We start from the raw sequence: 26998 nt of genomic DNA, 5'->3' as shown, positions 1-26998 counted from the left end.
TTTGACAGGTTTCGTTAGCCTTGCTCCAGCTCCAGCAGTCAGTCATCCCATGGTGTTTTCGATCTTTCGGGGTTCGCTTGACACAAATTGCTGACCTTGAAGAATTGTTTCAAAATGAGCCCTTTCCCAGGCTGCTGGTAGATTTTTGTTATTCCTCCATACTATTCCTCCACACTATTCCCTCCTCTGCCATAGGTTTTCTTTCCACCAGTTCAGCTCAATCCCTCTCGCCCCACCTTGTACTTATTTTCAGCATCTCCAACGTTACCACTGCAGAGCAGGACAGAGCAGGACTCGTTGAATTACATCATCCGTTTTATTTTTGTCATTATTATCATCGATTCATCACACCTCTGTTATTCTTTCACACAACCCATCATGGCCGACGAATCGCTCCAGTCTCGATTGGGACAGCTCTTGCACACAATACGCAACGTTCAACTGGAAGATGACGCATGGAGCTCCATTCCAGACGGCGAGAAGCAGTCGTCGCTGCATCCTCTGACCGTCTTCTCTGTTTTGGGCGCACATTTGCGAAGAAACGGACAGGTCAAGGAGAGCGACGCCCTGCTGCAGACCGTCAGCATCGCCACGGCACCCACCAACCTGGGCGGCATGGCCTTGTCGTGGACGGATGAAATTTCGGCGGATGACGTTGACGAGCTTCTCCTTCTTACATCTGCGTGTATGTTTTGCAAGTCACTCTCGGGGTCGGAAGGAGCAAAAAATCCAAGCTGACCTCTTCTAGGGCTCGAGGCATTAAATTCGGCCGAGCGATACGACGGGGCCATGACGGCGCCTCTGAGTCTGCGTCCTGCCGGCCGACCACCCATGAACGTGACGGAAAAGATCTTTGCAATGCACGATCTGTCGCGTACTGGGTATGTCAAGACGGGAGATACCATTCGGGTGTCGGTAGACTGGGTCATGGCGAGCGAAGCCAGCTGGCATGTAAGTTGATGATATTTGTATTTGATATGTGATGTTCTTTATGTGATCTTCTTTCCTAATTACACAACACCTACTGACTCTGACCTATCCCCAAAAGGGCATGCTTCAGGTGTACAACAAGCTGGGCGACCCCGGGGTGTTCCGCAACGACCGGTTCTGGCTGGCGGGAGACCACGTGGTGGACCCGCGGGTGTCAGACACGCCGCTGGTGCAGAGCCTGGTGCGGGAGATGGACTTTGCGCGCAAAAAGTTCAAGATGACGCAGTTCCAGGGCAGCAACTACACCATCATGCACACCGAGTTCTACCGCGAGCGGGCGCAGCCGGGGCAGCTGGTGATCGGGTCGGACTCGCACACGTGCAGCGCGGGGGCCAACGGCTGCCTGTCCATCGGCCTGGGCGCCACCGAGGTCACCATGGCGCTGGTCACGGGCCAGATCTGGTTCAAGGTGCCCGAGGTGGTCGAGATCCGCCTGACCGGCCGCCCCGCCCGCGGCGTCGGCGGCAAGGACGTCATCCTGCACATCCTGCAGCAGCTCAAGCGCAACACCGTCGCCGCCGACCGCGTCGTCGAGTACACCGGCCCCGGCTGCCGGTGGCTGAGCTCCGACTCGCGCTTCGCCGTCGCCAACATGACCACCGAGTTTGGCGGCATCACCGGCATCTTTGCCCCCGACGCCGTGACCAAGCGCTTCGTCGACGCCCGCAAGACCCCCCACCACCGCCGGGGCTCGCGCTACTTCCGCCCCGACCGCGGCTGCGCCTACGCCGAGTCCTACGAGATCGACCTCTCGCGCGCCGAGCCGTGCGTCGCCCGCTACCCCAGCCCCGACGACGTCGTGCCCGTCGGCCAGGTCGCCGGCACCGCGCTGGACGGCGTCTTCATCGGCGCCTGCACCACCGCCGAGGAGGACCTGGTCGTCGGCGCCCTCGTGCTCAAGGCGGGCCTGGACAAGGGGCTCCGGCCCGTCGCCCGTGGCGAGCGCCGCGTCGTGCCCGGCAGTCGCCCCATCGCCGAGCACCTGCGCAAGACCGGCCTGGCCGAGATTTACGAGCGCGCCGGCTTCACCATTGGCATCCCGGGCTGCTCGTACTGCGTGGGCATGGGTGCCGATATGGCCGCGCCCGGCTCGGTTTGGCTGAGCAGTCAAAACCGCAACTTTGAGAACCGCATGGGTAGAGGTGAGTTTTTGTGCATTTCCGTGACTTTGCCCGAGGGCCCAAGGTTTTTGTTTGAATCAGAATTTTTAATAAAAAAACAAAACTGATGAGATTTTGATACCGTCGTGTTTAGGCGCTCTTGGTTCGTTGGCTTCAGCCGCCACCGTGGCCGCATCGTCTTTTGACATGAAGGTCACATCGCCCCAGGAGCTGATTGATCTCATCCCAGACGAGCACTGGGACAAGGTCAAGGGCAAAGGCTCCCTGCCTACTGGTGCCCTGGAGGAGCCATCCTGGGTTGAGCCTGCCGGAAGAGATGGTCTCGAAGCAGCTGATGAGCCAGCTGAAGAGAGCCCTGCGGCAGCCAACAACACTGCAGCTGATTCAACCACCACAGAAAAGGCTCCGGCGCAGGGGGTCATCAAGAGCAAAGTGTACCGCCTGGGAGACTTTGTCGATACAGACGCGGTAAGCAAAAGCAAAACCACTGAGCGACCCTTTCTTTTCTGCCCTGAACTACACCGAGAGAGTCAGAGACTAACAGTTGACTTACAATCTGGGATGCAGCTTGCTCCTGCCCAGTTCCTACTTACATCCAAAGACAACAAAGAGCTCGGGTCCCACTGCATGGAGAGGAACGAGCCAGGTTTCCGCGATGCAGTCAAGGACGGCCACGAGGTCATTGTCGGCGGCAAGGCGTTTGGTTGCGGGTCAAGTCGCCAGGAGGCCGTACAGGCTTTGCTAGGTAAGACTAGGTAGTTCTAGTTCTATTTCTAGTTCTAGTTCTAGTCCTCATTCCTTAACCAATCAATCACGACCAAGCAACGAAAAGCGAGATATACACACTAAACATACTAACATTCATCTTCCAGGCGTCGGAGCAAAATGCGTCATCGCCAAGAGCTTCGCCTTCATCTTTGCCCGCAACATGCCGTCCCTGGGCCTGCTGGGATTCACCATCGCCGACGAGCGCTTCTACGAGCTCGCCGGCACGGGCGCCGCGATCGAGATCGACCTGGACCAGAACGTGCTCCGCGTCGGCGGCGAGGCCTTTCCCTTTGCGCTGTCGGCCCTGGAGAAGAGGCTGACGGAGATTGGGGGCATGACCAACGCCTTTTCGAGGTTCGGCAAGCGCATCTACGACGTGCTGGCCGGTGGTGCCGTCGCAAAGGCGGTGCCGAGGCCGCTGGCGGCCGAGGGCGCCATGTCCTGGTGACGAGGGGGTGCTTTTAGCTGGAGGGTTGGATGAGTTGAGTAATGTTTGGATTACTGGGCTTTCTAGACAGTAGAGAGAGGCAATTTACAGCGATGATCTGGGCGTTTATCACGGTAAATTTTACTTTGTAGATGTATTCCTTTCATTTCCGATTCCAGAAAATATATTCAAGACCTGTCTAGCTTAGTTTGATCAAGCATCCTCCACCATTCATGGGTCAGACCCACCTTTGTTAGCGATTCACACCCAAACACACCAATAAGCTTAACAGCTGAAGAATTTTCGCCCTCCGGGCGCTGGTCGTCATGGCCTCACCAGAGGTCTCAAACCGCCGCGCGCGCCCGCAGAGCACGCCGCAGGCTTTGCCGCAGGGCCAGGCCGAGTCGGGACACGTATCTCTCGACACGCGCACCGCTAACGCGCCTCAGCCGGCTGGCCGCGGAAGGTACTCCAGCCTCCCGGCCCTGGCCATCAAAACACTGCAGCAGGAGTTGGAAAACGTGGAAACAGTCGGCAGCTGGCTCGAAGAGGTCTTTGCAGCCAAGCTCGAAAATTTACAGGCCCCGGAGGACGCCGCGCTTAGGAGAATTGTTCTTGAACTTGACGACGTGATCAGCGGCTGGTTCCTCAGTCGCACCCTCCCTGAAAAAGAGCGTTCACGCTCCCCGTCGCGTTCGCCGACCAGTTCCAGCGAAAGGCGCAGCATTTTAATTACGAGGACGGGCACGGCGTCGTCGGCCTCTAAAGGCAGAGGCACGCCCACTAACAAATCGGTCACATGGGCCGAGCGAGCCGCCACGCCACCAGCGGCGGCCCCAACGCAAATTTTAACCCCGGCCACGCGCTCGTACCCGATACGTACGACGCCCGGCAATGCACCTGACAGCTCCGCAACTCCCTCCCAATCGGGCCGGGACCGCTCCCAAGCCCCGAAACGTTTGACAGAACAGCCGTCCAACCGCATCCTGATCCGCGTAAATGACAAATTGCGGATGGTGACGAGGGAGCCATACGCGGTAACGACCAAACTGGCCGAATTGGTCTCGGTGCCACACAGTGAAATCCCAAACGCCAAGCGTACCCCCACGGGCTGGGGTGTTACGGTGGCCTCTGAGGAAACACGGCAAAAACTCCTCAACCCCAGCGCGGTCAAGGCCATTATGGACGCATTGGACGCGCGGGAAGTCACTGTCCCGACAACCTGGCACACATACGCCGTCTCTGGAGTGCCCCGAACGCTCAATTGCCTGGACGGAAGAAAGGACGTACATGAGGTAATCCAGGAGGAGATTACCGTGGCAGCAGGCCAACAGCCAGTCAACTGGCATATTTCCAAACATGGTTACGACCCACATACGGCTAAGGGCACGTGGATAGTGTCCTTCCTTCAACCCGTAAAACCCTTTCAGCTTTTTGGAGTGTCGAGACGTGCGCGGAAGGTTGAAAAATCACGCAAAATTACATACCACCACGACGGTTGCCAGGGATATTGCGAAATACGTCGCTGCGTACGGCAAGCGCGCTGCGGCATATGTGGTGAAACAAAACATGCGACAGAGGAAGAGCCGTGCAAGGCAGCCCCCAAATGCGTCAATTGCCACGGCCATTTCCCATCCGGACATGAGAACTGCCCTGCCCGACCTTTAGTGGTAAATGGGAAGCTTGAACGACCTTCACAGCGTAAACTAAAGGGGATCCGCAGAATCGGACGTGCCAACCGTGCCGCGATTATCAACGACCGGGCTGAGGCGGCCCGCCGAGAGCCAGCACCTGCAATCCCGGTCCTAAACACCTCATCGCAGCATTCGCAAACCTCGAACTCCCGATCGAGCATTTCAAATAAAAGAGCGCGGCCATGCGAGGCGGCAGGGGCGGACATCCGCAACTTCTTGCAGGCTGAACAGGAACGTGTGCACGACGAAATCGTTTGGGCAGCCGAAATGGAGGAAGACGCAGCGGCTGCCGAAATCTGCCCCGCTGATGTGATAAATTTGGAAGCAACCCATCGATCGATATGACGAAATACTCGCTCGGCAATATGCAGCGGGAATGCCTCGACATAGTCTGGGCCAACGTAGGTAAAAGGATGGGTGTGCATCTGAGCCTATTGGAGTTGTGCCACCAGAGAAAAGTGGACCTGGTTAACGTTCAAGAGCCATGGTGCGGGCTAAATACGACTACACAAACGCACCCGGGCTATGATGTTTTTGCGCCAGTGGACGAATGGCACGCCAACATTTACGAAGCTATGACTGGGCTCCGGCCCCGGGTGCTCACCTACGTTAAGAAGGGGGCCGCCCTAGGGGCCGCACAACGACGATTACCGCAGGGCCAAAATACGCGGGACGTACTCTGGCTCGAAATTAACGGAATATTGTTTATTAACGTATATAAGGCTCCGGGTACTGAGGCCGCGCTGGAAATGGTATGCAATACCGTGCCAAATGGACCCACGGTGCTAGGCGGCGATTTTAACGTAGCGGCTGCTGCATACCAGCCGGGCCGCGCAAACGCACGCGGAGGGGATCAACTGACGGCATGGGCGCAAGCCCAGGGGATGAGTTTTACAGGAAATATCGGCGTGCCCACCCACCGCGACGGGGGTTTACTGGATATGGTCTTTTCCAACCTCCCCAGCACAATAACTGTGGTTGACAGCAGTTTTTACACAGGCTCCGACCACGAATCCCTTTATACCACGCTGCGGACGCGCGGCGCCCCCCGCCCGGAGGCGGTCAACGTTTCGGTTAGGGACGACCGGCTACCAAAGTTCGCGGAGCTACTTGCTTTTGGCATGCAAAATATGCCGGACCCGGGATCCGCGGCCGATGGCTACGCATTGGACGCGTGGGTAGCTGAATTTACAACTTTATGGGAGCAAGTGACGTGGGTCGTGGGTACGCCGGCGGGAAAAAGGGGCAGCTCGGCTCCCTGGTGGACCGAAAACTGCCAGCGGCTCTGGTCCGAATTCCAGCGGGTTAAACGGAGCGCTGTAAATAGGGCAGACGCCTCTGCCGAGGAAAAAGCCTATACGAAAGGGGTGCGGGCCGCGAAGCGGGAGTACTGGAGGCACCGGATCGACCAACTGCGCGACGATAAGGATTTGTGGAACATGGTGGGCTGGTTGGGAGCCGGACCACGCCTCCGGTCCCCGCCGCTGGTTATTAACGGCGAGCAAGTGAGCGAGCCTTTAGCAAAAGCGGAAGCACTGCAACGGGAGGTGCTTGGCCGATTTTCGGCGGAGGACGACCTGCAGGGAGACCCCTTGGAGGCCTGGTCGCCGGACGAGGCTAAAATCCCTTGGGACACCCAGGTTAGTGCGGAAGAGGCGGAGCGCTCCTGCATTGGGGTTACGAGCACGTCCCCGGGCATCGACGGAATGACCGTCCGGCTACTAAAAGCCGGATGGGCTTCGTTGGCCGAGCCGGTGCGCAGGCTCTACCAACGTTGCCTGGAACTCGGACATTTCCCAGCGCCTTGGAAGAAGGCCGAAGTCGCGATGCTACCGAAAACGGGGAAGAAAGACCGGAGCAGCGTTCGATCTTGGCGGCCTATAGCCCTCCTCTCCTGCATCGGAAAAGGCCTCGAGAGGCTCGTTGCACGCCGGATAGTTTGGGCCATACACGACAACGGGCTCCTTAGCTGCACCCACGGCGGTGCCCTACCCAAACGATCGGCGACGGATCTGGTTTGTGCCCTCGCCCACGATATCGAGCAGGCTCTAGCTCGCGGGGAGGAAGTCACCCTTGTCGCATGCGACGTCCAAGGCGCCTTCGACGCCCTCCTCCATAGGCGATTAATACGGAAAATGCGGAGCCTCGGGTTTAGTAAAATGCTCCTCAGGTTCGTAATTAACTTTTTAAGCGGCCGCCAGGCCCGAGTCCGGCTGGAGGGTACGACCACGGGCTTTAGGCGGCTTGGGTGCGGCACCCCGCAAGGGTCTCCCCTTTCCCCGATCCTATATATGCTATATTTGGCGTATCTCGTCAAAAACGGTACGAAGTGGCGGTTGGCATACGCAGACGACGTGCTTACATGGAAATCGTCACCCTCGTTGGAGGAAAACGTACGTTGGCTGGAAAATAAACTCCGGGATATGCACGAAATTGCGGCGGAAGAGAAGATCCATTTTGCAGCGGAAAAGACAGAGGTGATCCATATTACTAAGAAAAGGCACGGTCGCAACCCGGAAATCCGGATTAATGGTAGAACGGTTACCCCGGTCCAATTACCGGGCGGTCGACGCGGACAAAGCGCCTCCGGGGCCGAACGCTACCCGGGCATGCGTTGGCTTGGTTTTTGGTTCAGCCGACGGCTAGACGGGCGCCGCCACGTGGCCGAAAGGGCTGCCAAAACAATGGCGGTCGCTGCCCACCTTAAAGGCTTTGGGGCAGTAAAATACGGACCGCCTGCGGCTGCACTTCGCAAGGCAGCGGTGGCATGCGTGGGCTCCTCGGCCACCTACGCAGCCGAGGCATGGTACAACCCAGCGCACAAACAAAGAGGACTCCTCAAAGCACTGAACAAACCGCTGGTTTTAGCGGCACGGGCAATCCTCCCGGCGTATAAAACCACCCCCTCGTCCACTGTTCTCAGGGACGCAGGACTACCCTCGGCCCGCGTCGCGCTGGCCTACACCCGCCTGAAATACGGCGCCCGACTAAGGCTCGCGGACAAGGGGCACCCCCTTGTCAGCCGCCTGCGTGAAACACCTCGTGCCCGCAACTCGGGCCATTCGGCCACAACCCTGCAAACGGCTGCACAACTTCTCCCGCGGATCCGGAGACTAGAGTTGCGCGCACCTCGCAATGCCCCGGATTCTCGCACTGACCCCACCGGAGGAGTCCCGAAAGAGGAAGCGGCCCGCCGCTTTATCGAATGGCTGGACATGGTATCACCTGACGATATCGTGGTATATACGGATGGTTCGGAAAAACACGAAAACAACTGCGTCCAGATAGGGTACGGATGGGCCGCTTTTAGGGCGGGCCTGGAATTTGCCGCAGGCTCCGCATTTATTACGCCGGAAAGCCACGTTTTCGACGCCGAGGCGATTGGCGCCCTAAAAGGGTTACAGGCGGCAGCCAAGGCCCAGCCAGGCGCCCGGATTTGGATTTGTGTGGACAGCACCTCGGTTATTTGGGGTCTTAGAGGCGACGCGCCGCGTTCGTCCCAATGGGCTTTTCTGGAGTTCCATGACCTTGTCGATTTACTCCGAAAACAAGGTACCGAGGTTCGGGTCCGTTGGTGCCCTGGGCACCAGGGAATCCCGGGAAACGACCGGGCTGACGAGCTGGCCAAGGCCGGCTCCGCCGGACCGCCGGACCCAGACCCGAGGGCTCAGCAAACCACGTATAGCGGTGCCGGCACGGTCCTCAGAGCCATTCTTTCCAATATAGAGAAGGACTGGTGGCGTAAAGAACTCTGTGAACGGTCCCCCGCATATAGGGAATGGAAATTCCAATATACACCGAGAAAGGAGCCCGAGGAACTGTGTTTGCCAAGACCCCTACTGGGCCATTATTTGGCCATGAGGACCGGCCACGGCGATTTCAAAGCCTACCATGACCGTTTCAACCACCAGGATGCAAACACCTCGTGTGCCTGGTGCTGGAAGCGGACCTCCCCTGAGCACCCGGTGCACTGCCGCTATTCGCGGGCGGTGTGGAGAAACTGGCCGTGGTTTGATAACGAGCGGCCGGTCGGGCCGCCAGACCGCGCCCAACGCCGCAAATTTTTCCAGACAAGCCTCGGGCAACCGAAAAGCTTTGAGGCGTTTTCGATAGCCACCAACTACTTCAGCGCCCGCCCCAGAGCGGCCCGCCAGCGCCCCGCGCGCCACGAACGCACTTTACGCCTAGGGACACCGATCGTAAACGACTCGAACTCAGACGAGGAATAGACTTGCTGCCTTTTCACCCACAATTCACGGCACAAGCCGTCAGACGAACCCTCCGTGCACCTTAGGCACGGGGTCGCGTCAGTGAACTATCCCCCTAAGCAGGACCGGGCCCGAACCCGGTCAGGCACGATCCGCCTCTGCCCTCCTTGTTTTCCCCCTGTGTAAATAAAGAAGATAGAACGCGCGCCGAGATACCCCTCGGGAGGTTGCTAACGGCCGGCTAGCAAGCCGGGCCGAGCCCGGCGTTAAATAATACTACTACTACTACTACTACTACTACTACTACTAGCTTAGTTTGATCTCAGTCGGTGCGGGTCAAGGCTGTTCGAGTCTTCGAGAAGCTCTCATCGCCTCATGCTAGGTGCGTTAGTTCAGACTGACAGGGGAGATGAGGCTAATTGAAGCAGAGTCCTTGTCATAAATAGCTTTCTAGCTCCATTATAAGATACTACAGCTAGTTGCAGCTCTGATTTTAGACTGGTGCCAAGGTTCTAGACCTGGCAGGAGTTCTAGCCCTGTTGGGTAAAATGACGAGCGTTCAAGTCATCTGCCGGATTAACTTTCTGGTGTCAGCACCGAGTTGGGAACCCATGCTACCAATCTAGTATTTCCTCGAGGTACGACAGTATATGAAACATGGGTACAAATGGGACTGGACATTGGCATAGTCCACCAACTGTTCGAGGTCTGACCTCGACACATCACACCTTCTCATCTGTTTCCCCCTAGGATGCATCTCAATGGGCCAACCTCGGGCGTGTTTCCCGTTGCCTTCATTACACAAAATTTGAATTTGGGAAAGATGGGAGAATATCCCTCATGGTCACCTTTGATACCCGTTGCAGCCTCAACGAGCTTGTTCAGGGTTGCTGTGTACGGCTTGTTTTTGTTTCATCCATTAAAAGATTCTCAGGCACAATCCTGGATGCCATCAATTTGGCCAGAGTTTTACGTTGACTGTACGCAGAAACCAGCTGGTAGTTGGATCTAGATCTAGACCCAGACAGGTATTACCAATACCAAGCCTTGGCCAACGATTACGATTTGTTAGCTTAGGTAATTGTGGCTGTTCCGCCTTGGATGTGCCTCAAAAGTGATCAAGTCAGGATGAATCATTCTGCGCAGGCATCAATTGCGCCCGAATTGGGAATAGCCAGCACGCCCAGTCCACGCCCAATTGGCCCGGCTTGCAGCGAGCTGCTTGGCGACGTCCAATTGACCAATGGGCAAGAAATAGCTTCTCGATCAACATTTGCAATTGATGTGAGATGTGATCCTAAGAAAAGCACTATAAAGTCCACGGGAAGATTCACCATTAACCAAAAAGAATTCATTGATATCCATCAAACACATAACAGAGCTCCCTAGCAAAAAGAAACCGAAACCACAACTACACACTACCTGCAACTTTAGCTTCGCCCAACAAAACCAAACTCCTCTCCCAACCTCTGACAATGGTCGGCGGCGGCACAACCGGCAGCGGCAGCGGCAGCGGCGCAAGCAGCCCGTCGCTGTCTTCAACCACCTCACCCACCGACACTCTCGTCTTCAACCACGAGCAGTGCCTATTCTGCAACAAGCTCCAGGGGAATTTCGAGGCCAACATGGCTCACATGCGACTGGCGCACGGGCTCATGATCCCAGCCACGGATCGCCTGGCCGTCGATCTCGAGACGCTCTTTTCATATCTGCACCTCGTGGTCTCGGGCTACAACGAGTGCCTGTGCTGCGGCACCCAACGCAACACGACAGAGGCCGCCCAGCAACGTAAGCGCACTCTCTTCCAAACCCCAGCTCTCTGTGTCGTTCTCGTTTTGCTGACCGGTTCCCAGACATGATGGACAAGGGCCACTGCCGATTCGACATAGCCGACGGCTCCGAGTATGCCGACTTCTACGACTCGTCCACCGACTCTGAGGCGGAAAGCGACGCCGAAGGGGCTGACGACGACGACAACACCAAGACGCCGCACTTCAAGACTGAAAACGCGGCGGCCGACCCGGACGAGAAGTGGCTCCGTCTGCCCTCGGGCCGCGTCATCCACAACCGCGCCGGGCCAGCAGCCAGCTCCCGCTCCCGACGGACGCGGACGCGCTCAACGGACCAGACCCCCGCGGTGCTGCAGGGCGGGCGCGACGACCGGGAATCGCAGGCGCCGCGGGGGTCGACGGGCGGCGCATTGGAGAGCGGCAGGCTGGCGCTGTCCAAGGCGGACAGGCGCGTCGACGTCATTGATAGGCGGTTTGCCGACCTGCGCTCCGGCGACCAGCTCGCGCTCGCGCACCTGGGGCCGGCGGAGCGGCGGGCGGTGGTGGCGATGCGGCAGAGGGAGACGGAGAGGGTGGGCAGGGTCGAGAGCAGGTACCGGCTGCGGGTGGAGGGGCTGGGGAACGTGTTTTTGATGACGCATTTCCGGAAGGATGCGGCGGACAAGAGGACTTTGTATAGGTGATGTTGTAAATTGTAAATTGTGTTTTTCTGTTAGTTTGGACAGTTTTACTCTCAGTGTTTCTCCATGTCAATGTAGCCAGGTGAATCAAGGAAGAAGTGCACTGTATTAGATTTCATCATTATTCAAGCGGTAGAACTACAACTACCAGGCAAGACAAGTAACCACCTAGATTAGTGGCAGCACCTGGATCTCTCTTCTCCAGACCTCCCACCCATCCGCCTTGGTGAGGTCTGCAAACGGCCTGGAAGCAGCCACGCGCATACTGTAGACGAAGCAAGGCGAAAAGGTTAGTTTTTTTTCACGACAGATGCGACTCTAAGAAACGCAATCGAAACATACGTATAGTTGCCGGGCGCAATCTGGCTGCCGTTGGCCATCTTGCCCATCCACCAATACTTTTGCTCGCCCGGGTTGAAGGTGCTGAGGCGCGAGAGGAACCGCTGGGGGAAGGGCTCCATCTGGCTGCTGTAAAAGGGATCCGACAGGTTGTAGGGCGGGGCGCCAAAGTTGCCCTCTTGGCTGAGCGAGGGGCCCGTGTAGTGGCTCACGGCGTCGACGAAGCCGTTGGCGCCGGGCGTCGGGGGGTAGGTCCACTGCGACTCGGACCAGTTGGATTGGAAGATCTGTTTTTTTGTTGACGTGTGAGCGCAATGACACTTTGTTTGATCAACAGCAACGGACAAAACTTACATCCCATCGCAGCTCCCTCACGCCCCAGGTGAACGAGGTGTGTATCCAGGGGAACTGACGGCCTCCCTTGGTGAGGTTGAAGTTGTAGCTGCGCAAGTGAAGAGAGGTTAGGCAAGCGAAGAGAGGTTAGGTGTTGGTGGACGATACTCCACATGGCTGCGGGTGGGTTTTGTAAGCTTACTATGGCTTTTGGTCAATCGAATACCACGTCGAGTCACCAGAGAAAGACGAGGGGTAGTCCTTTCTAAAGACCTTGGCGTTCTCGTAGAGGCTTGCTCCGATGCCTGGTTTTGGTCAGTGGTCAGCATCATTCTGCGGTTACGTACTGCCTCCTAAAAAAACATACCCATGTACGGCAGCGACAGTTGGTCACCGTTGTCGCCAGCCACAACGACCTTGCCGCTGTACGCCGGGATCAGCGTGGCGTTCCATCCCTTGTTCTCGGGGTTGGCAAACGTCACCGTGACCGTTTTCGACTCCCCAGGCCCCAGACTGAACGGCTCCGGCAGCTGCACGTCGGGGGCCATGTCCTTGGGCTCCAGCTTGGCGAACTGCTTGACGCCCCAGCTGTTGACGACGAGGTCGTGCAGCTCAAAGATCTCGAACCCGGCGGCCGGCTCGAGCGCGAAGCTGTACGACACGGCGGCGGCGCCATTGTTGGTGACGGTGACGTCGTGCACGCCCTGGAAGTTTGCCGTGTCGTTGAGGTTGAGCTTGGTGGCGTCCAGCGCCGTGGCGGCGCGCAGCACCCTCGTCGCGTCGACCAGCCCGCTGCCCATCTGCAGCGGGGGCGCCACGAACTCGGCGCTGGTGGCGGCGCCGTCGTACCACGGCAGCGAGGAGCCCGCGCTCGCGATGCGCCGGGTCAGCTCGGCGGCGAAGGCGGGGCCGTGTTTGTCGCGGCCGCCCAGCGCGCCAATGTACAGCGCCGCGATGCCGGCGACGTAGGGCGTGGCCATGGACGTGCCGCTCTGCACCATGTACGAGTCCTCGGGCCAGGTGCTGAAGATGTTGCCGCCGGGGGCCGCGACGTCGGGCTTGAGCTGCAGGTCGTAGGTCGACGCCCAGCTGCTGAAGACGCTGGGCTTGCCGCCGGCCGCGAGGTCCGGGATCCCGGCCAGGGGCGCGTCTCCCGCGTGCAGGGAAAAGTCGGCCGTCACGTTGGCGCCGGCGACCAGCGCCTTGATGATGGCGTGGCCGGCCTCGGCGGTGATCATGCCCAAGAGGCTGCCCGGGTCCGAGGAGCCGGGCGTGATGATGGGCCGGTTGTCGTTGTACACGAGCACGTACTTGGCGCCCAGGGCCTGCAGGTTTTTTTGTTTGCTCACAAAGTTGCAGCCGGCCGTGCGGCGGACGAGCGCCACGGCTCCGGTCAGGTTGGCGGTTCCGGCGGGGTAGGGGCTGCAGGCGTCGTCGGTGTTGCTGGTGTTGAAGTTGAGGGCCACGATGGGCCAGCCGTTGACCTCGGCGGGAAATGCGGCAGCCGCGGGAAGGTATCCCGACTTGGTGGTGTTGGACACGCCGTCGCTGGTCATGGTCAGACGGTAGGGCGTGGCGGGGTAGTTGCTTGCGCCGACGGATGCGACGGACAGGAGGTGCGGGCTGGTGTTGGCGTCGCCTGCATAGTAGGGCCCGTCGGCACCGTTGTTGCCGGCCGACACGGTCATGACGACGCCCTGGGCGACGAGGCGGGCTGCCAAGACGGCCAGGGGGTTGTCGGACCATCCGGTCAGGCCGCTGATGCTCATGGTGATGACGTCGGCGCCGTCGCTGTAGGCGCGCAGCCAGGCGTCGATGATGGTGGCCACGTCGGAGCCAGCCTCGGTCGCCATGATCTTGTAGGCGAGGATGGTGGCGTTGGGCGCCACGCCGACAAACTTGTCGCTGGAGCCCGCCACGATGCCCGCCACGTGGGTGCCGTGCCCGATGCTCGGCGTGTCGAGCGGGTCATCGTCGGGGCGCGGAGTCTCGTCACGCCCGGCGTCGCCCACAAAATCCCATCCGCCGGCGACCTTGAAGCCGGGGCCGAAGCCACCCCCGAGCGCGGGATGCTTGTACCAGACGCCGCTGTCGACCACGGCGACCTTGACGCCCTGGCCCAGGATGCCCTCGGCGTGCAGCCGGTCGACGCCCGTGGCCGCGTGCACCGAGTAGTCTGTGGCGGCGACGTCGTCGGCAAACGCGCGCTGGTCCAGGGGCTCGTCGAGCTTGATGCGCTGGTTGGGCCAGATGTTGGCCGCGCGGTTGGCCGACGCAAAGGTGGACGCCTCCTCTTTGCTGGTGGCCTCGACGACGGCGCCGGTGAAGATGCCGGGCGAGTCGAGCGTCTTGACCACCTTTACGGGGCCGTCGATAGGCAGGTCGCGAGGGACGACGCCCTGGCAGGTGTCAGTTGGGTTTTGTTTTGTTTATTTTCGGGAGTACTTGCCAGAGAGAAGAAAAAAAAAAAAAAAAAAAAAAAAAAAAAAAAAAAAAAAGAAAACTTACATTTGCATATTCGACAATGTACTGGTTCTCCCCTGACGCGACAGCGCAAGACACCTCGCGGGTCAGACCGAGAACGGTCAAGACGATAGCAGCCACGCCCAACATGTTGACTTGAACTTGTGAGGGGATGATCCTGACAGCATCATGGTAAGAGACAAAAGAATGGCGATCAGAATTGATATATCTAGCTACTTCTAGTTCTAGATAGTAAGTAAACTTTTCGTCGTCTGGGCACGCGTCAACGTGGATCGTATGTTACTCTGCACGATAAAATTACAAATGTAATCATTCATCCCCGATCGTCCTGCCCTAAATCTCAAAACGGAGTCGCAATTTGCCAAGCGCCGGTGGGGTTTATGCAGACGAGCTCGTATTAGACAAAATCAAGTCAACAAGGTGCCGAATTCCATATGGGGTAAAACTTTACTAGAGGCAAAAGAGACGTGCTACGCAAAAGAAGACAAGAGAAAAAAAAAGTTGGGGGTTGCATCGGCTCGTGTCAAAGGTTGGGATTGGCAAGGGGCCAGCATTTTGGAGCGGAGATTATGGTCCCGGTCCCCTGTAACAGATCCAAAAGGGCAGGTGGGAATTCCAGGTTGCCCCTTTTAAAATGCTCGTATTTGGGTGAAATGGAGACACGGGGATTCGAGTCGAATGCCAGTTTGTGGTGTAATATGGAGATGACGATGAACTACTACCGGGGGGTCCGTGATAGCCGAGGAGATCGATCCATCGCGTCGATGAAAGAAATAAATACAGCTGTTATTGCCTCTGCAACGAGATGCAACTTCTGATGCAACCTCTGATGCAACCTCTGATGCAACCTCTTTTCCACATGCCCAACAGTCCAAGTCAATAATCTGGTCCCAAACAATTCACATCACCATGAAGACTGTTTTGCAATCGGCAGCCGGCGCCTTGGTGGCCGCCAACCTCGCCGCGGCTGCCGCAGTCGGGGCTGCATCTTCGGCGCCGCCCACGGTGGTCATGCCGCTGCACCTGACGTACGGCAACAACCACAAGATGGCCACCAGCCTGTCGGTGCCGTACAGCGACCACAACCAGACCATCGACGTGGTGTACGACCTGGGCAGCCCCGACTTTTTCGTGTTTGGGCCCGACTCCACCATGAACTGGGGCTGCCGGTTCCTGGCCTGCCAGGGCCCCTGCAACGCGTCGGTGCCCGAGGACGGCACCTACGACCCGTCGCGCTCCAAGACGGCGTCGGCGCTCTACCCCTTCACGGCCGAGTACGCGTACGGCGGCAGCCTCAACAAGTGGTACAAGGCCAGCTACCGCTACAACGACACCCTGACCTTTGTCGACGCCGTCACCGGCCTGTCGTCGGGCCCCATCGAGGGCGTCAGCGTCGCCATGCCCCAGTACCTGCAGCAGCGCGTCTGGGAGGCCGACGGCTCGTGCGGCGCCACCCCGCTCTACGACTACTCCATCCTCGGCGTCGCCCCCTACCACCCCGCCGACCCGGCCAACAACGTCCAGGCCACCCAGGGCCCCTCGTTCCGCCAGAACCTGCTCGAGCAGGGCAAGCTCTCGGCCCCCGTGCAGTCCCTGTGGTTCGAGAAGCCGCCCGCCGCCGTCAAGGACACGTACACGGGCGTCGGGCTGCTGGGCGGCATCGACACCTCAAAGTACGACGGCCCGCTGGTCAGGATCCCCCGGCGGACCCACGCCGACGGGCTGCCCTACAGCTTCAACGAGTACTACACCCACGCGGCCAACCTCTCGGTGGACGGCGTGCCCATCGCCATGGCCCACGACGACCCGGCCGTCGACATGAAGCGGTGCATCATCGACTCGGGCGCCGTGGCCGACGGGCACAACCCGGTCGACGAGCAGGCCTACTTCAACGCCACCGGCCTGCGCCTGAACCCGAGCCACCCCGTCCCCTACCAGGGCAGCCCGCTGTCGTGGCCCGGCCCCTGCGACAGCATCCCCGCCGACAAGCACATCGAGTACAGCTTCGCCGGCGCCAGGGACGGCGAGTCCGTCTCGGTCAAGGTGCCCATGCGCTCCTACGTCCGCTACCAGGACCCCGCCGACGACGCCCGCGGCTGGTGCACCATGGCCATCACCCTCAACGTCTGCGGGCTCAACTCGCCCTTCCTGACCGCCGCCTACTTTGCTGCCGACGACGAGCGCGAGGAGATGGCCATTGCGCAGGGTGCCGTTGTCGAGCGGGGGACCCCCGTCGATCAGGCGAGCGTCGTCTTGAGGATTCCTTGAGTCGCATGTATTTTAGCTAAAAAAGAAAAAAAGACGAATGGGTCGAGTAGAAATTAATGTAATGACATGACTGTATCATTTGTGGGCATCAAATGAAAAAGCATGACGAGTGATTTGCACGATGAGCGTGAAATCTTTGACAGGTTCGGTACGTAGAGAAGAGACCTAAATGCCGAACCCGACCATTCTCAGAGGTAGACCGACTGCCTGTTGCTCAGCGACAAACAATGACATGAATTCTGGGCCCGCGACCTGGCCACCATTCTTACCCTCAATCTCCCCATCAGGGCCATCACCCAAAGTGGCCGTTTAGACGGCCAGCGGGCAGGTGACCGTGTCTTTGAGCAACTGCCCAAGTCGATCAAGCAAGTTGGCGGGCTCTAGACTCTGTTGTAGACAATCACAAGCAAGAGTCGATTTAATACTCAGGCCTTGGTCACTTTCGAGGGCTGGGCAATCCATCTCCATAAACCATCCACTTCCTAGCTTTCCTAGCTCTATAAAAGTCAAGACACAGAATTCACAGCCCTGCTTGGGTTGTTTTCGTCTCTGTACTTTTACAGACCATCCTTCCTTCTACAATCAGCCACCACCGTACCGTCGACAGATTCGACTTCGTATTTTCCATCGCATATATACCATCCCGTACCTGCCCCAGGTGTCCGAATTTCAACCCGCAATGACCGACTGGCTCTACAACAAACACCACCTGGACTACGACGCCACCAACCCACCGCTCCCGCAGCAGCCGACGCCCCACCCGGGCCCCTCGACCAAGGAACTGCTCCACAGCCTCAGCCTCAAGGACGAGCTCAAGTCCGTCAACATGCACGACAACGGCAGCCAGCCACCACAAGTCTACCGCGGCTACTTTGCCAACTCCAACGACGCCCGCGCCCTCGCCGCCCAGGTCAGGCTGGAATCGCGTCGGCACCAGCGGCCCTGCGACCCGACCTTTCCCATGGTGGACTCGCAGAGACGGTACTTTGTCCGGCAGCTCGTCGAGGCCATGGCTTAGGTGGCCGGGCCGCACGAGCTCGGCGCCCAGGGCAAGGTGACGGACAAGGTGAAGCGGTGGCTCATGGAGTCGACAAACTCGGTCACGTTGGAGATTATGGCTTTTGAGCTTTTGGTGAGCTTTGCGTACTTTTATCTTTTTGTCTTTTTGTCTTTTGACTGTTGAAACTTGAACAAATCTAACTTGCCATTGAACAAATCTAGGACAACATCATAGAAGCTCAGCTCGGCAACACCCATCAGCTGCCCGATGTCAGTCTTTACGACCATGAAGTGCACGAGACGTTTCAGTCCCGGTTTGACAGTGTCGTTGCCGCTTTGAGAGTAATTTTATCACGTCGTTTCTTTTTTTCTTTTGCATCCAGCATTCCCCTTTTGTCCATTGCATAGCAGCTGACATTCGACCTGCACTCCAGTATTCAAAAGCCATGGTCTACAACCTGAGCCACGCCTCGTTCCTCTGGAGGGTAGCTGCAGGGCCCAAGACGCAACTCAAGGTCTGCATTGCCCTCTCTTTTTGATTTCCCTCTTGTCTTTCTATCCGTAGTCTCCGAATGAGCAGTCTTTTGACTAGCCCACAGTTCCCAACTGACTAAAAACCGTGACGTCTACAGGCAAAGACGGCAAACGCAGAACTCAACGGCGCCAGAGCGGAGCGGCAGGCCGTCTACCAACGCGCCGTGCAGGCCAACGACAAAGACGCCCTGATGAAGGCGGCCATGACGCGCAGGCCGAGGTACAAACAGCCGGCCAAGTCCTCCCAGGCCGGACTCTCCACCGCCATGGGAGTTTCCAACGAGCAGCAACCGTTTGAACAGACCCCTTCGTGGCCCGCGAGCAAGCGATCAGCCACCGAGGCAGGAATGATGGCAGGAGATGGCTGTCCGACAAAGAGGGCGTGTGTGCCAAACCTTGGCGATCTGGGCCAGATGCAGGGCTCGTCGGTATTCCCGAGCTTCTTCGACACCACAAACACTGCTGCCGCCGGTGCCGTGGGGATAGGGTCCACAGGTCACGAGCTCGCCGCCACCACCATGTCCTATCCGATCGACCCCCAGCTGGGGCACACAATGACCTTTGCGGACATGCCGTCGTTTGATCAGGGACTCGGAGGCTGGGATGATTCGCTGGGAGGGATAAGCAATGCCGATATGCTCGATCTGATCCAAGAGTGGCCAGCAGCGCAGTACTCTTCAAACAATGGCATGTAGTTTTTTTTCTTTGCATCTTTGATTACATTCAAGGTGTGGTTTTTGGATGTTTTACCATTTCCTGGGCCGAGATTATCGTCGAGGACCAAGTCAACCGCATGCTAAGCGTCGCACTCGCTTCAGATTTGTTTGTTCCTCTTTGCGTAGATATACAGTTATACACGCACAAAGCCTAACCAATAGCGCCGTTGGAGATGTTGCGTTACCAGCTTGGCAGCTGAAACGGATAAGATAAAATAATAAAAGTACGTCCAATATGGGAACCCAAAATTGCAACCACCTACTTTGGAATGTAGGCGCGATAGACTAAAAGAATATAGACATAAGGCGTCGAAGGTTTATGGTGCCAATCGAAACATTCAAAACCAAAGCTCGAACCGAATGTGATAAAGTACCCCAACACCAAGCAGCGCTATTGACAATAGACTCAAGATTGAATCCTGGCAAGGCCTTGAGAGAAATTAATGATCGAATCATCCAAAACACTAAACTCGGTCGAGAGTCTCAAAGCAAGCAACTGTTGCCAGATCCCACATGTTCCGTGTCGTTGCTGCAGGTCTCATTGTCACTCAACACCCTCAAACAAAGACCCTTTGTTTGTCCATGTCAAAAAATTGCTTCTGTCTTCACTTTCCTCTTGCTACGTCGCCACCCCCAGCTCAAGTCTCGTTTTCAAAAACCCGCAAAAGCTTTGAAAAATGGCCTCGTCGTGACCCTCACGCCACCGACACACCACCACGGCTTGACTCCTGCCAACAGTCATGGCAACCTCAAATCCAGAAAGCGGCCTGTCCCTTTCGGCAGCCCCAACACTCGCTTCTCCCACACCATCCTTCTCCCTCGCCTTTCGTCTCCTCCACGCCCTGCCCCAGACATTCTCCCTCGTTCTGGCAACCCCTTTCAGCTCCTGCTTGTCCCAGCCCCAGCTCTCCAGCTCCAAGCCGTGCATCAGCGCGTCGATATTTCCAGCCACCTCCCCAGCCTTGCTCACCCCCAAAGCCCCAATCTCAACTTCCACTGGCGCGGGAAGGACCTTTCTCCAAGCCAGCTGCGCCATCCCCCTGGCGGCAGCCTGTCCCGCCCTCATCCCGCCAAAGCTCCACCCCACGGCCCAGCGTTTCGTCTTGGTCCCCTGGACGAACTCGGTGACGGCGTAGTTTGTCACTCCTCTGTCCCTCAACGTCTCAACCAGCACCTCGAGGCTCGACAGCTTGCCCAGCATGCTCGTGTACCAGCGCACCCTCTCCCTCAGGACAAGAGACTCGTCCAGGATCCGCGTGACGAAGCCGACCTCGCCGCCCGCCAGGTGCACCATCTCTACGGGGGCGCCGGTGCAGGCAGTCGAAGGCGGGAGTTCCTTTTGTGCTGCCAGCGTGAGGAGTTCCTTTTCTGATTCGTAAAATGGCGGGTTGGTCATTACAAAGTCAATGGCGTCGATTTTCAGCTCGTCGAGCGGGATCAGCGGAGATGTCGCTGGATCCGGGCGAGGGACGAGCTTGATCCGGTCCGAGAGGTTGTTGGCGGCAATGTTCTTCTCTGCGTACGACAGGCTCTTTTTGTCGACGTCTGAAGGTGTCGTGTTAGTGAGAGGTCAATCATTGGTGGAGATAATCACGTGCCTGTTGCAATAAACTCCCAAGGCCGTTGAGTGCATCCGAGTAAAGGATAAATGCAGCTTGCACCGGTACCGATATCAAGGCCTGTCAGTTTACCACCTGGTGGACAATACGAGCTTGAATCGAGGAGGTCTTTGAGCCATAGAATGTAGTTGTGGCGATTTGGGACCTTTGTGTCCAAGTCTTTGTTAGTTGTTACCTAATGAGGGTACGGTACATATATGACATGTTGACAACATAGTGTACCGAGTCCATTTTACAAATTCCAGATCAAGTTGCCAACTTACGGGAGGACATAGGCGATCATCAGGTAATTCCATCTCTAGACCAAAATGCAGTTTCAGTGAGGACTTTGTGAGCTGCATGACGGCCTTGGGATCGCTAAAGTCAAGCTGGCCATTGCGCTTCAAGCTACAGACAATGAATGCATGGTCAGCGAGTGACCATGAGAAGGCGAAGCCGCGGCATGCACAACACACCGGCAAACAAAAATCACGCATCAAACTCACACAGCCTTGAAATCGGGATCTTGAGTCCCCATTTCTCGAAAGTCAATCTCGTGACGATAAAGGTTGCGGTAGTAGGAGTCATTTTTAGGTATTTGCTCCTGCTGTTGCTCTTTGTACCCCGCAGACCCATGATCCTTCACCGTCGCGGTCGCTGCCGCGCTAGGAATTTTGAGAGAATCATTCTCAATTGATGTTGAGTACTGTACATCTGATGCGACCTCTGTATCGGCCGCGTCGCGTTTCCGTTTGACGCCAACGCCAACTGGTGCTGGCATTTTTTCTCGTTCAGTTTTTTATCGTCCAAGTTGCGAGCAACGCCGCAAGGTCGTCTTGGCGGCTCATGCAAAGTTGGCGTCTTGTGGGGTGTCATGCCTCGGTGAGCCAATTAATGCAGCGACCCCCCACTCTTCGATAACGTTACAAGACCTTATCTAATCGGCCTGGAACCCTCCTTGTCTCCCGATTGAAACAATCTACTCTTGGTACTGTACCTTTGTCGAATGTCGACTGCCGTGCAGCGACTCTAATAAAAAGATTACAGGGCTCTCGGAACCACTTTCCGCTGCCCGCAGCGTACCAACCCGCGAAACGGACCCATGCAGCCGGCAAAACAACAGGGCTCATCGCTGTCGCCTCTAGCTGATTCATGTTTTCTTGCGCGGTTCTGCTTCAACTTTAAAGCAAAAAAAAAGAAAGAGAAAAAAAAAAGCTGCTGCGCAATTTTCCCTGAACAGCTTGACTGACAAGTGACAACTGAGTAGCGTGGCCTGGGCCTGATTCTTATTTATAGGCTTGGCGTCTTACATCATCCACACGTCATTCTAGTCTCGAAAAATTCACCCCAATCCACTATTGAGCGCCTCCCAAGCCTCCAAGCCTCCCTACCTCCCTAATCGGTTTCCATGTGCCCACCCCCAAAACAAACGCGCGCCCTACGGATTGCCACCTCGCGCTCCTTCATCCAACCAGAGCAAAGACACACCGCCGGGCCATAAGAGATCCCAAACCTCCCCTCTCCGGCATGAACCGACCCGATGGCAGCACTGCCGTCAGCACCGACAGGGCGGACCCCAGCGCAAAGTCGCTGAGGATCGATGGGGAAGCAGCAGGAGCAGCAGCAAGAATGGAGGGTCTCGAATCGCCGACATTGTCGTCCCTCTTGTCCCCGCCGCCCTCACCACACAATCGCGCCGTCACCCCACTGCTCGTCTTGGTCCTGCTGGTGAACCTGTCGGCGAGCCTGTACCAGCTCCCGCTCAATCGCGTCATTGAACGACGCATCTGTCGCGACTTCTTCCGCACCATCGTTGACGATGGCTCCGAGGCCGTTTTTCTGCCCGACGGCCAGGTCCGCGAGCAGCTGTGCAAGGTCGGCGAGGTACAGCAGGACCTGGCGCGCGTGCAGCGGGGAATGGACCTTGCATGGATCATAGGAGGTATGTGCTATGACTGTGACGGCTTTGGTGGCTTCGTTACTCCAAGCTCGGCCCACCGCCCTACTAACCCCATCTCTTACCAACTACAGATCTCGTCATGACCATACCCCTCGGCTTCGTGGCCGAGAGGTACGGCAGACGTCTTGTGCTGCTGCTCAACCTTGTTCCGCGCATCGCCATGCTGGCCTGGGCTGTGGTCGTAGGTTATTTTGAGAATGTGCTTCCGGTCGGTCTGCTGTATCTTGCGCCCATGCTTTCCGTGCTGGGTGGTGATTGCGTCTTCAATTCCATCACCTACGCCTTTGCTGCGGGCCTGACAGAAGACAGTGTGCTCCGGGCTACGTACTTTGGATACATGAGCTCCATCACGTACATTGTCGCCCTCGTCGGCCCCGCCTTTGCGTCGGGCACCATGAGCTTAAACATATGGCTGCCCTTCGTCATCGGCATATCGCTACTCTTCCTCGCCTCCCGCGTCGTCCCCCTGATCCCTGATAGTCGCCACGACCAGCGCCAGGAGGAGTCTTTAGCAAACGCCCCAACCTCGTCGTTTCCAAAGCTTCACTCCTCCCAGCCCGCCATCCAAGCAATCGTCCACCGCCTCAACTTCCTCTACACCTTTGTCGCCTCTCGGCCGCGCAACTTTGCCTTTCTCCTCGCCAGCATGTTCCTCACCTCGCTCGCCAGCGCCGACACGAAACTGCTGGTGCAGTACATCTCGCAGCGCTACACGTGGTCGTTTTCGTCGGCGGGCTACCTCTTGTCGGCCAAGGCGTGCGTCAATTTCGTCCTCCTCACCGCCGTCGTGCCTTCTCTGCTGCGCGCCCGCGCGAGGAAGAGCACCGGCTCGGCGGAGCGGCAGAATCTGTTTTGGGCAAACGCGTGCCTGGTCATGTCGGTCGCGGGCGCCACCTTTATCGGCCTGGCCCCCACCGTCTGGCTGCTCGTCCCGGCCATGGGCGTCTACGCGCTCGGGTCCGCCCTGCCCGTGTTTACGCTGAGCCTGCTCAAGTCGCCGCAGGTGTCGCCGGTGCAGCAGAATCCCAAGGATGATGACGACGACGACGACGACGATGACGGGTACCACGGGACGAGTACGCCCACCTCGGTCACTGGTATTACTGGCGGTGGTAGGCTCAGCAGTGAGTCACATGACACGACCGTGTTTTCGGTCGTCATGCTCGTCAAGACGGTCGGGTCGCTGGTCGGCGTGCCCATCGTGACCAGCCTGTGGATCGTGGGCATCGACCTCAGGTTCGAGGGGCTTGGTTTGCCGTATTTTGTCAGCGCCGGGTGTTATTTTGCCGCGCTGGTGGTTCTGTATCGCATTAATGTGATTTAGCGTCATGATCATCAGCTTTGTTAGACAGCTTTCTACGCAGCAAAATGGCTTTTTTTTGGACAGGGTACAATAAAGGTACATGCCTATCCTAATATGTTTTCTCCAACGCCCTCGACATGGTTTCGCAAATACTGTTTCGTGCTTGCTCCTTCCCCGTCCACATGTCGGGGTTGGGGTCATTTTCACCAAGCTTCGGCAACAATTTCCACGGTGTCATGCAAGGCACCTGCCTATCACTGCCTTCACACATGGACCAGAAGACGGACACCATGCCCTCCACTTTCGCCAGGCTGTTTCTCCTCCTGATGCGCTCGCGACAATCCGGCTGTCTGGAAAAGTCCAACAGGTGCCCAGCGAGACCAGCCCCAATGGCAGCCGAATAAGAAGTCCCCGATAACGCCGTCTTGCAGCCTTGGCAGCTGTTCAGATTCGCATCCGTCTGCAGACATATGTTTTCCCCCAGGATGGCGTAGCATCCCTTGGCCCCCTGCCGCGCCTCGACGCGTGGGTTCCATCTGACCGACGCATTGGCCCGCGCGTCCGTGGCAAACATGCAGAGCGGCGTCTTGTTGATATTTCTTGCTCAAACCAGTGTCGAGTATGGCCACTCGCGTCGGTCTGCTATGGGCATCCCTATCTCCGCTCATAGTCAGGACAGCAGTCAACTCGTCAAGACGGCTGAACCAGCCATGGGATGCAGGGTTTGGGTCACTGGATAGACTGGTTTGTTAGTGATTGGCCGCTTATCAATGTGCTTGGATGTCAAACTCGGGTTTAATTAATCGTTGTGCGCTCGCCTTGTTTCTAGCGGAGTGCCGGTTCTATCGCAGCTAACTGCGCGCTGGCTTGTGAGACTATGAGACCTGGGTCGGTTGAGGTTAGTGGGAGTCTAATGCGGTAGCCCTCTACTCTTGGGGGAACAGTTCAGAATTCAAACTAAACACGTACCGAGTTTCCGACTGGTTGGCGTTTACTGGACTGTGCAGTGTCGAACTTTGGACCGCCTGTAACCCTACATTTACAGTCCCATGTAAAAGCCCACCGACATTTTGTTTCAAATCCATGAATCCGTTCTTCAACAGGGTCTCGAGAGGGGACACTATGAGCTTGAAAATGGCGTCTCTTTGTTCACTGACGCTGCGGTTGTGTAGCCGATTGAGATCCGATGTCGCATCAAGGCAGGATTTGATGATGATGCCACCTCAGGGTATGTTTCATCATTGTCCAGAATGTGATCGCACTTGACAGCGTACTCGGCGGCAAAAAGCTCGGCATTTTGTTTCGGCCGGCCTGTAGACTCTGACAAGAATCCATAATCTTGGACAGCGCGATCAATGCAGTCTACAAGCTCGATTTCCAAGAGGATGACGCCGAGAGAGTGGATGGGCGGCCACGTAAAGTATGGGTATTGTTCAACCCTCTGCTGTCCTGGGGCAGCCATGTCGAATCGGATTTCGAGAAATGGGTCGTCGACTTTGATCTCTTGACTCGACTGTCCCCTCCTTTGAAAGAGAAAGTGGACCAGGTCCTTGTTCCAAGTCCTCTGCATCCAGCTCGAGGCGTAGAACTGCCAGAAAGCTTTGACGATTTGGACTTGCAGCGTCAGTTTGTGGTGTCCAGACACTTCTCGACGGTCCAGCTTCTCCAACAATTGTCTCAGAGAAAGGCTTGGTGACCGGAGGAGATAAGGGGGCAGCTTTGAGCTCTGGAATCCGTGATACCAGAGCACACCGTCCTCCACAGAAAGCTTGGATTGTGCAACGCCGACTGATTCCATCTTGGGTCATGACACAGTATGGGCAGTTCAACATCTGGGCGTTTGGCATTAAAGCCGATGTCAAGGGCAAGAAATCCCTCGATGAACAGGTCAAGTCAAGCACAGAAACCGTTGACTCGATGCTCACCCTTTTGATTGCTAACATGACGCGCGCGCCTCAGTGGCCATATCGTTCAAGACATCCTCCCCTACTCGTGTTTCTTCGAAAGCTGCACCCAGTCAGACGACATGTTTCCAACAACCGACCAACTCACAAATCACATACTTGGCAACCATGCTGGTGATTTCTGGATCTGCACCTTCTGTCCAGCAACTGCGAACAAGGATGAGCACATGGGACCGCCGCTGGCTTTCAAATCCAACAAGGCATGGGTCGACCACGTCAGCACTGAGCATGGAGCTCGAGCGAAGCAGACGGCAGATCACCAGACGGCAGATCGATTCCGGCGCAGACTTATTCCTCCCATATCCTGTCCTCTATGCGAGTATCACTGCCACAAGCCTGACAGCAAGCTTGACGCACACATAGCCCAGCATCTCCATTCTTTTGCGCTGCTCTCGCTGCCATCGGAATCGTGGACAAACCAGAATGGATACAAGGAGAGTATGGGAATTAGCGACTACAGAGCCATCTTGAATTTTCGCTCTTTTTCCGAGAGAATGATGAAGCATACATCACCACCCGCTGACATGCCCAAGCCCACCAACACCCCGTGGATCCCCAGCGCTCGCAGTTGGAGTTCGTCTTCTGAATGGCCCGAGACTTTCCACTACTCAGGACGCCCATCTTCCGAGGCCATCAAACGGTGGTTTAATGAAACCTCGCGAGACGCTCCCTTCAACATATTGGGGCCCAAAAGAGATAACAGCAGAGATGGCCTTTATCACCCTCTCTAGCTCCAGCGATAACCTTGGTCCAACTGAGAGACAGGCCGTGGAAGCCGAAGATACACATGAATCGGCTTGTTGGCAGCAGATTCTACATTAC

General features: G+C 57.1%; 10 protein-coding genes across 10 annotated transcripts; 6 read left to right on the top strand and 4 right to left on the bottom strand.

The window, feature by feature from the left end:
• Positions 1–378: 378 nt before the first annotated feature.
• MGG_09814 (3-isopropylmalate dehydratase large subunit 2) lies at positions 379–3327 on the top strand (the record flags this gene model as incomplete). Its single annotated transcript, XM_003720378.1, has 6 exons — positions 379–685; positions 749–951; positions 1049–2132; positions 2245–2579; positions 2679–2856; positions 2984–3327. 6 exons carry the CDS (start codon positions 379–381, stop codon positions 3325–3327), a joined length of 2451 nt encoding a protein of 816 aa, XP_003720426.1.
• Positions 3328–10444: 7117 nt separating this feature from the next.
• On the top strand, positions 10445–11780 carry MGG_09816 (uncharacterized protein). The gene is made up of 2 exons (XM_003720377.1): positions 10445–10996; positions 11062–11780. The coding sequence occupies exons 1-2, from the start codon at positions 10684–10686 to the stop codon at positions 11679–11681; spliced, it is 933 nt and encodes a 310-aa protein (XP_003720425.1). The 5' UTR covers positions 10445–10683; the 3' UTR covers positions 11682–11780.
• On the bottom strand, positions 11654–15054 carry MGG_09817 (minor extracellular protease vpr). The gene is made up of 6 exons (XM_003720376.1): positions 14859–15054; positions 12718–14749; positions 12553–12655; positions 12372–12459; positions 12021–12304; positions 11654–11943 (listed from the first exon to the last, which is right to left on the bottom strand). Exons 1-6 carry the CDS (start codon positions 14961–14963, stop codon positions 11847–11849), a joined length of 2709 nt encoding a protein of 902 aa, XP_003720424.1. The 5' UTR covers positions 14964–15054; the 3' UTR covers positions 11654–11846.
• Positions 15055–15650: 596 nt separating this feature from the next.
• Positions 15651–17243, top strand: MGG_09818 (uncharacterized protein). Its single transcript, XM_003720375.1, has one exon. It carries the CDS (start codon positions 15744–15746, stop codon positions 17100–17102), a length of 1359 nt encoding a protein of 452 aa, XP_003720423.1. The 5' UTR covers positions 15651–15743; the 3' UTR covers positions 17103–17243.
• Positions 17244–18138: 895 nt separating this feature from the next.
• MGG_09819 (uncharacterized protein) lies at positions 18139–19330 on the top strand (the record flags this gene model as incomplete). The annotated part of the gene is made up of 4 exons (XM_003720374.1): positions 18139–18234; positions 18324–18443; positions 18536–18616; positions 18734–19330. The coding sequence occupies exons 1-4, from the start codon at positions 18184–18186 to the stop codon at positions 19328–19330; spliced, it is 849 nt and encodes a 282-aa protein (XP_003720422.1). The 5' UTR covers positions 18139–18183.
• Positions 19331–19540: 210 nt separating this feature from the next.
• Positions 19541–22205, bottom strand: MGG_09820 (uncharacterized protein). The gene is made up of 4 exons (XM_003720373.1): positions 21456–22205; positions 21234–21357; positions 20950–21115; positions 19541–20896 (listed from the first exon to the last, which is right to left on the bottom strand). The coding sequence occupies exons 1-4, from the start codon at positions 21728–21730 to the stop codon at positions 19971–19973; spliced, it is 1491 nt and encodes a 496-aa protein (XP_003720421.1). The 5' UTR covers positions 21731–22205; the 3' UTR covers positions 19541–19970.
• A 271-nt stretch (positions 22206–22476) lies between these two features.
• Positions 22477–24233, top strand: MGG_09821 (uncharacterized protein; the record flags this gene model as incomplete). Its single annotated transcript, XM_003720372.1, has 2 exons — positions 22477–22891; positions 22981–24233. The coding sequence occupies 2 exons, from the start codon at positions 22477–22479 to the stop codon at positions 24231–24233; spliced, it is 1668 nt and encodes a 555-aa protein (XP_003720420.1).
• Positions 24234–24321: 88 nt separating this feature from the next.
• Positions 24322–24786, bottom strand: MGG_15425 (uncharacterized protein; the record flags this gene model as incomplete). Its single annotated transcript, XM_003720371.1, has 1 exon — positions 24322–24786. The coding sequence occupies one exon, from the start codon at positions 24784–24786 to the stop codon at positions 24322–24324; it is 465 nt and encodes a 154-aa protein (XP_003720419.1).
• A 301-nt stretch (positions 24787–25087) lies between these two features.
• MGG_09822 (uncharacterized protein) lies at positions 25088–26010 on the bottom strand (the record flags this gene model as incomplete). The annotated part of the gene is made up of 3 exons (XM_003720370.1): positions 25088–25096; positions 25182–25245; positions 25370–26010. 3 exons carry the CDS (start codon positions 26008–26010, stop codon positions 25088–25090), a joined length of 714 nt encoding a protein of 237 aa, XP_003720418.1.
• Positions 26011–26238: 228 nt separating this feature from the next.
• Positions 26239–26907, top strand: MGG_15424 (uncharacterized protein; the record flags this gene model as incomplete). Its single annotated transcript, XM_003720369.1, has 1 exon — positions 26239–26907. The coding sequence occupies one exon, from the start codon at positions 26239–26241 to the stop codon at positions 26905–26907; it is 669 nt and encodes a 222-aa protein (XP_003720417.1).
• Between the last annotated feature and the right edge of the window lie 91 nt (positions 26908–26998).

Source organism: Pyricularia oryzae, chromosome 6, assembly GCF_000002495.2.
Source record: "Pyricularia oryzae 70-15 chromosome 6, whole genome shotgun sequence".
Lineage (NCBI taxonomy): Eukaryota > Fungi > Ascomycota > Sordariomycetes > Magnaporthales > Pyriculariaceae > Pyricularia > Pyricularia oryzae.
Note: the sequence above shows the minus strand (reverse complement) of the source record. Positions and strands in the feature narration are given on the sequence as shown.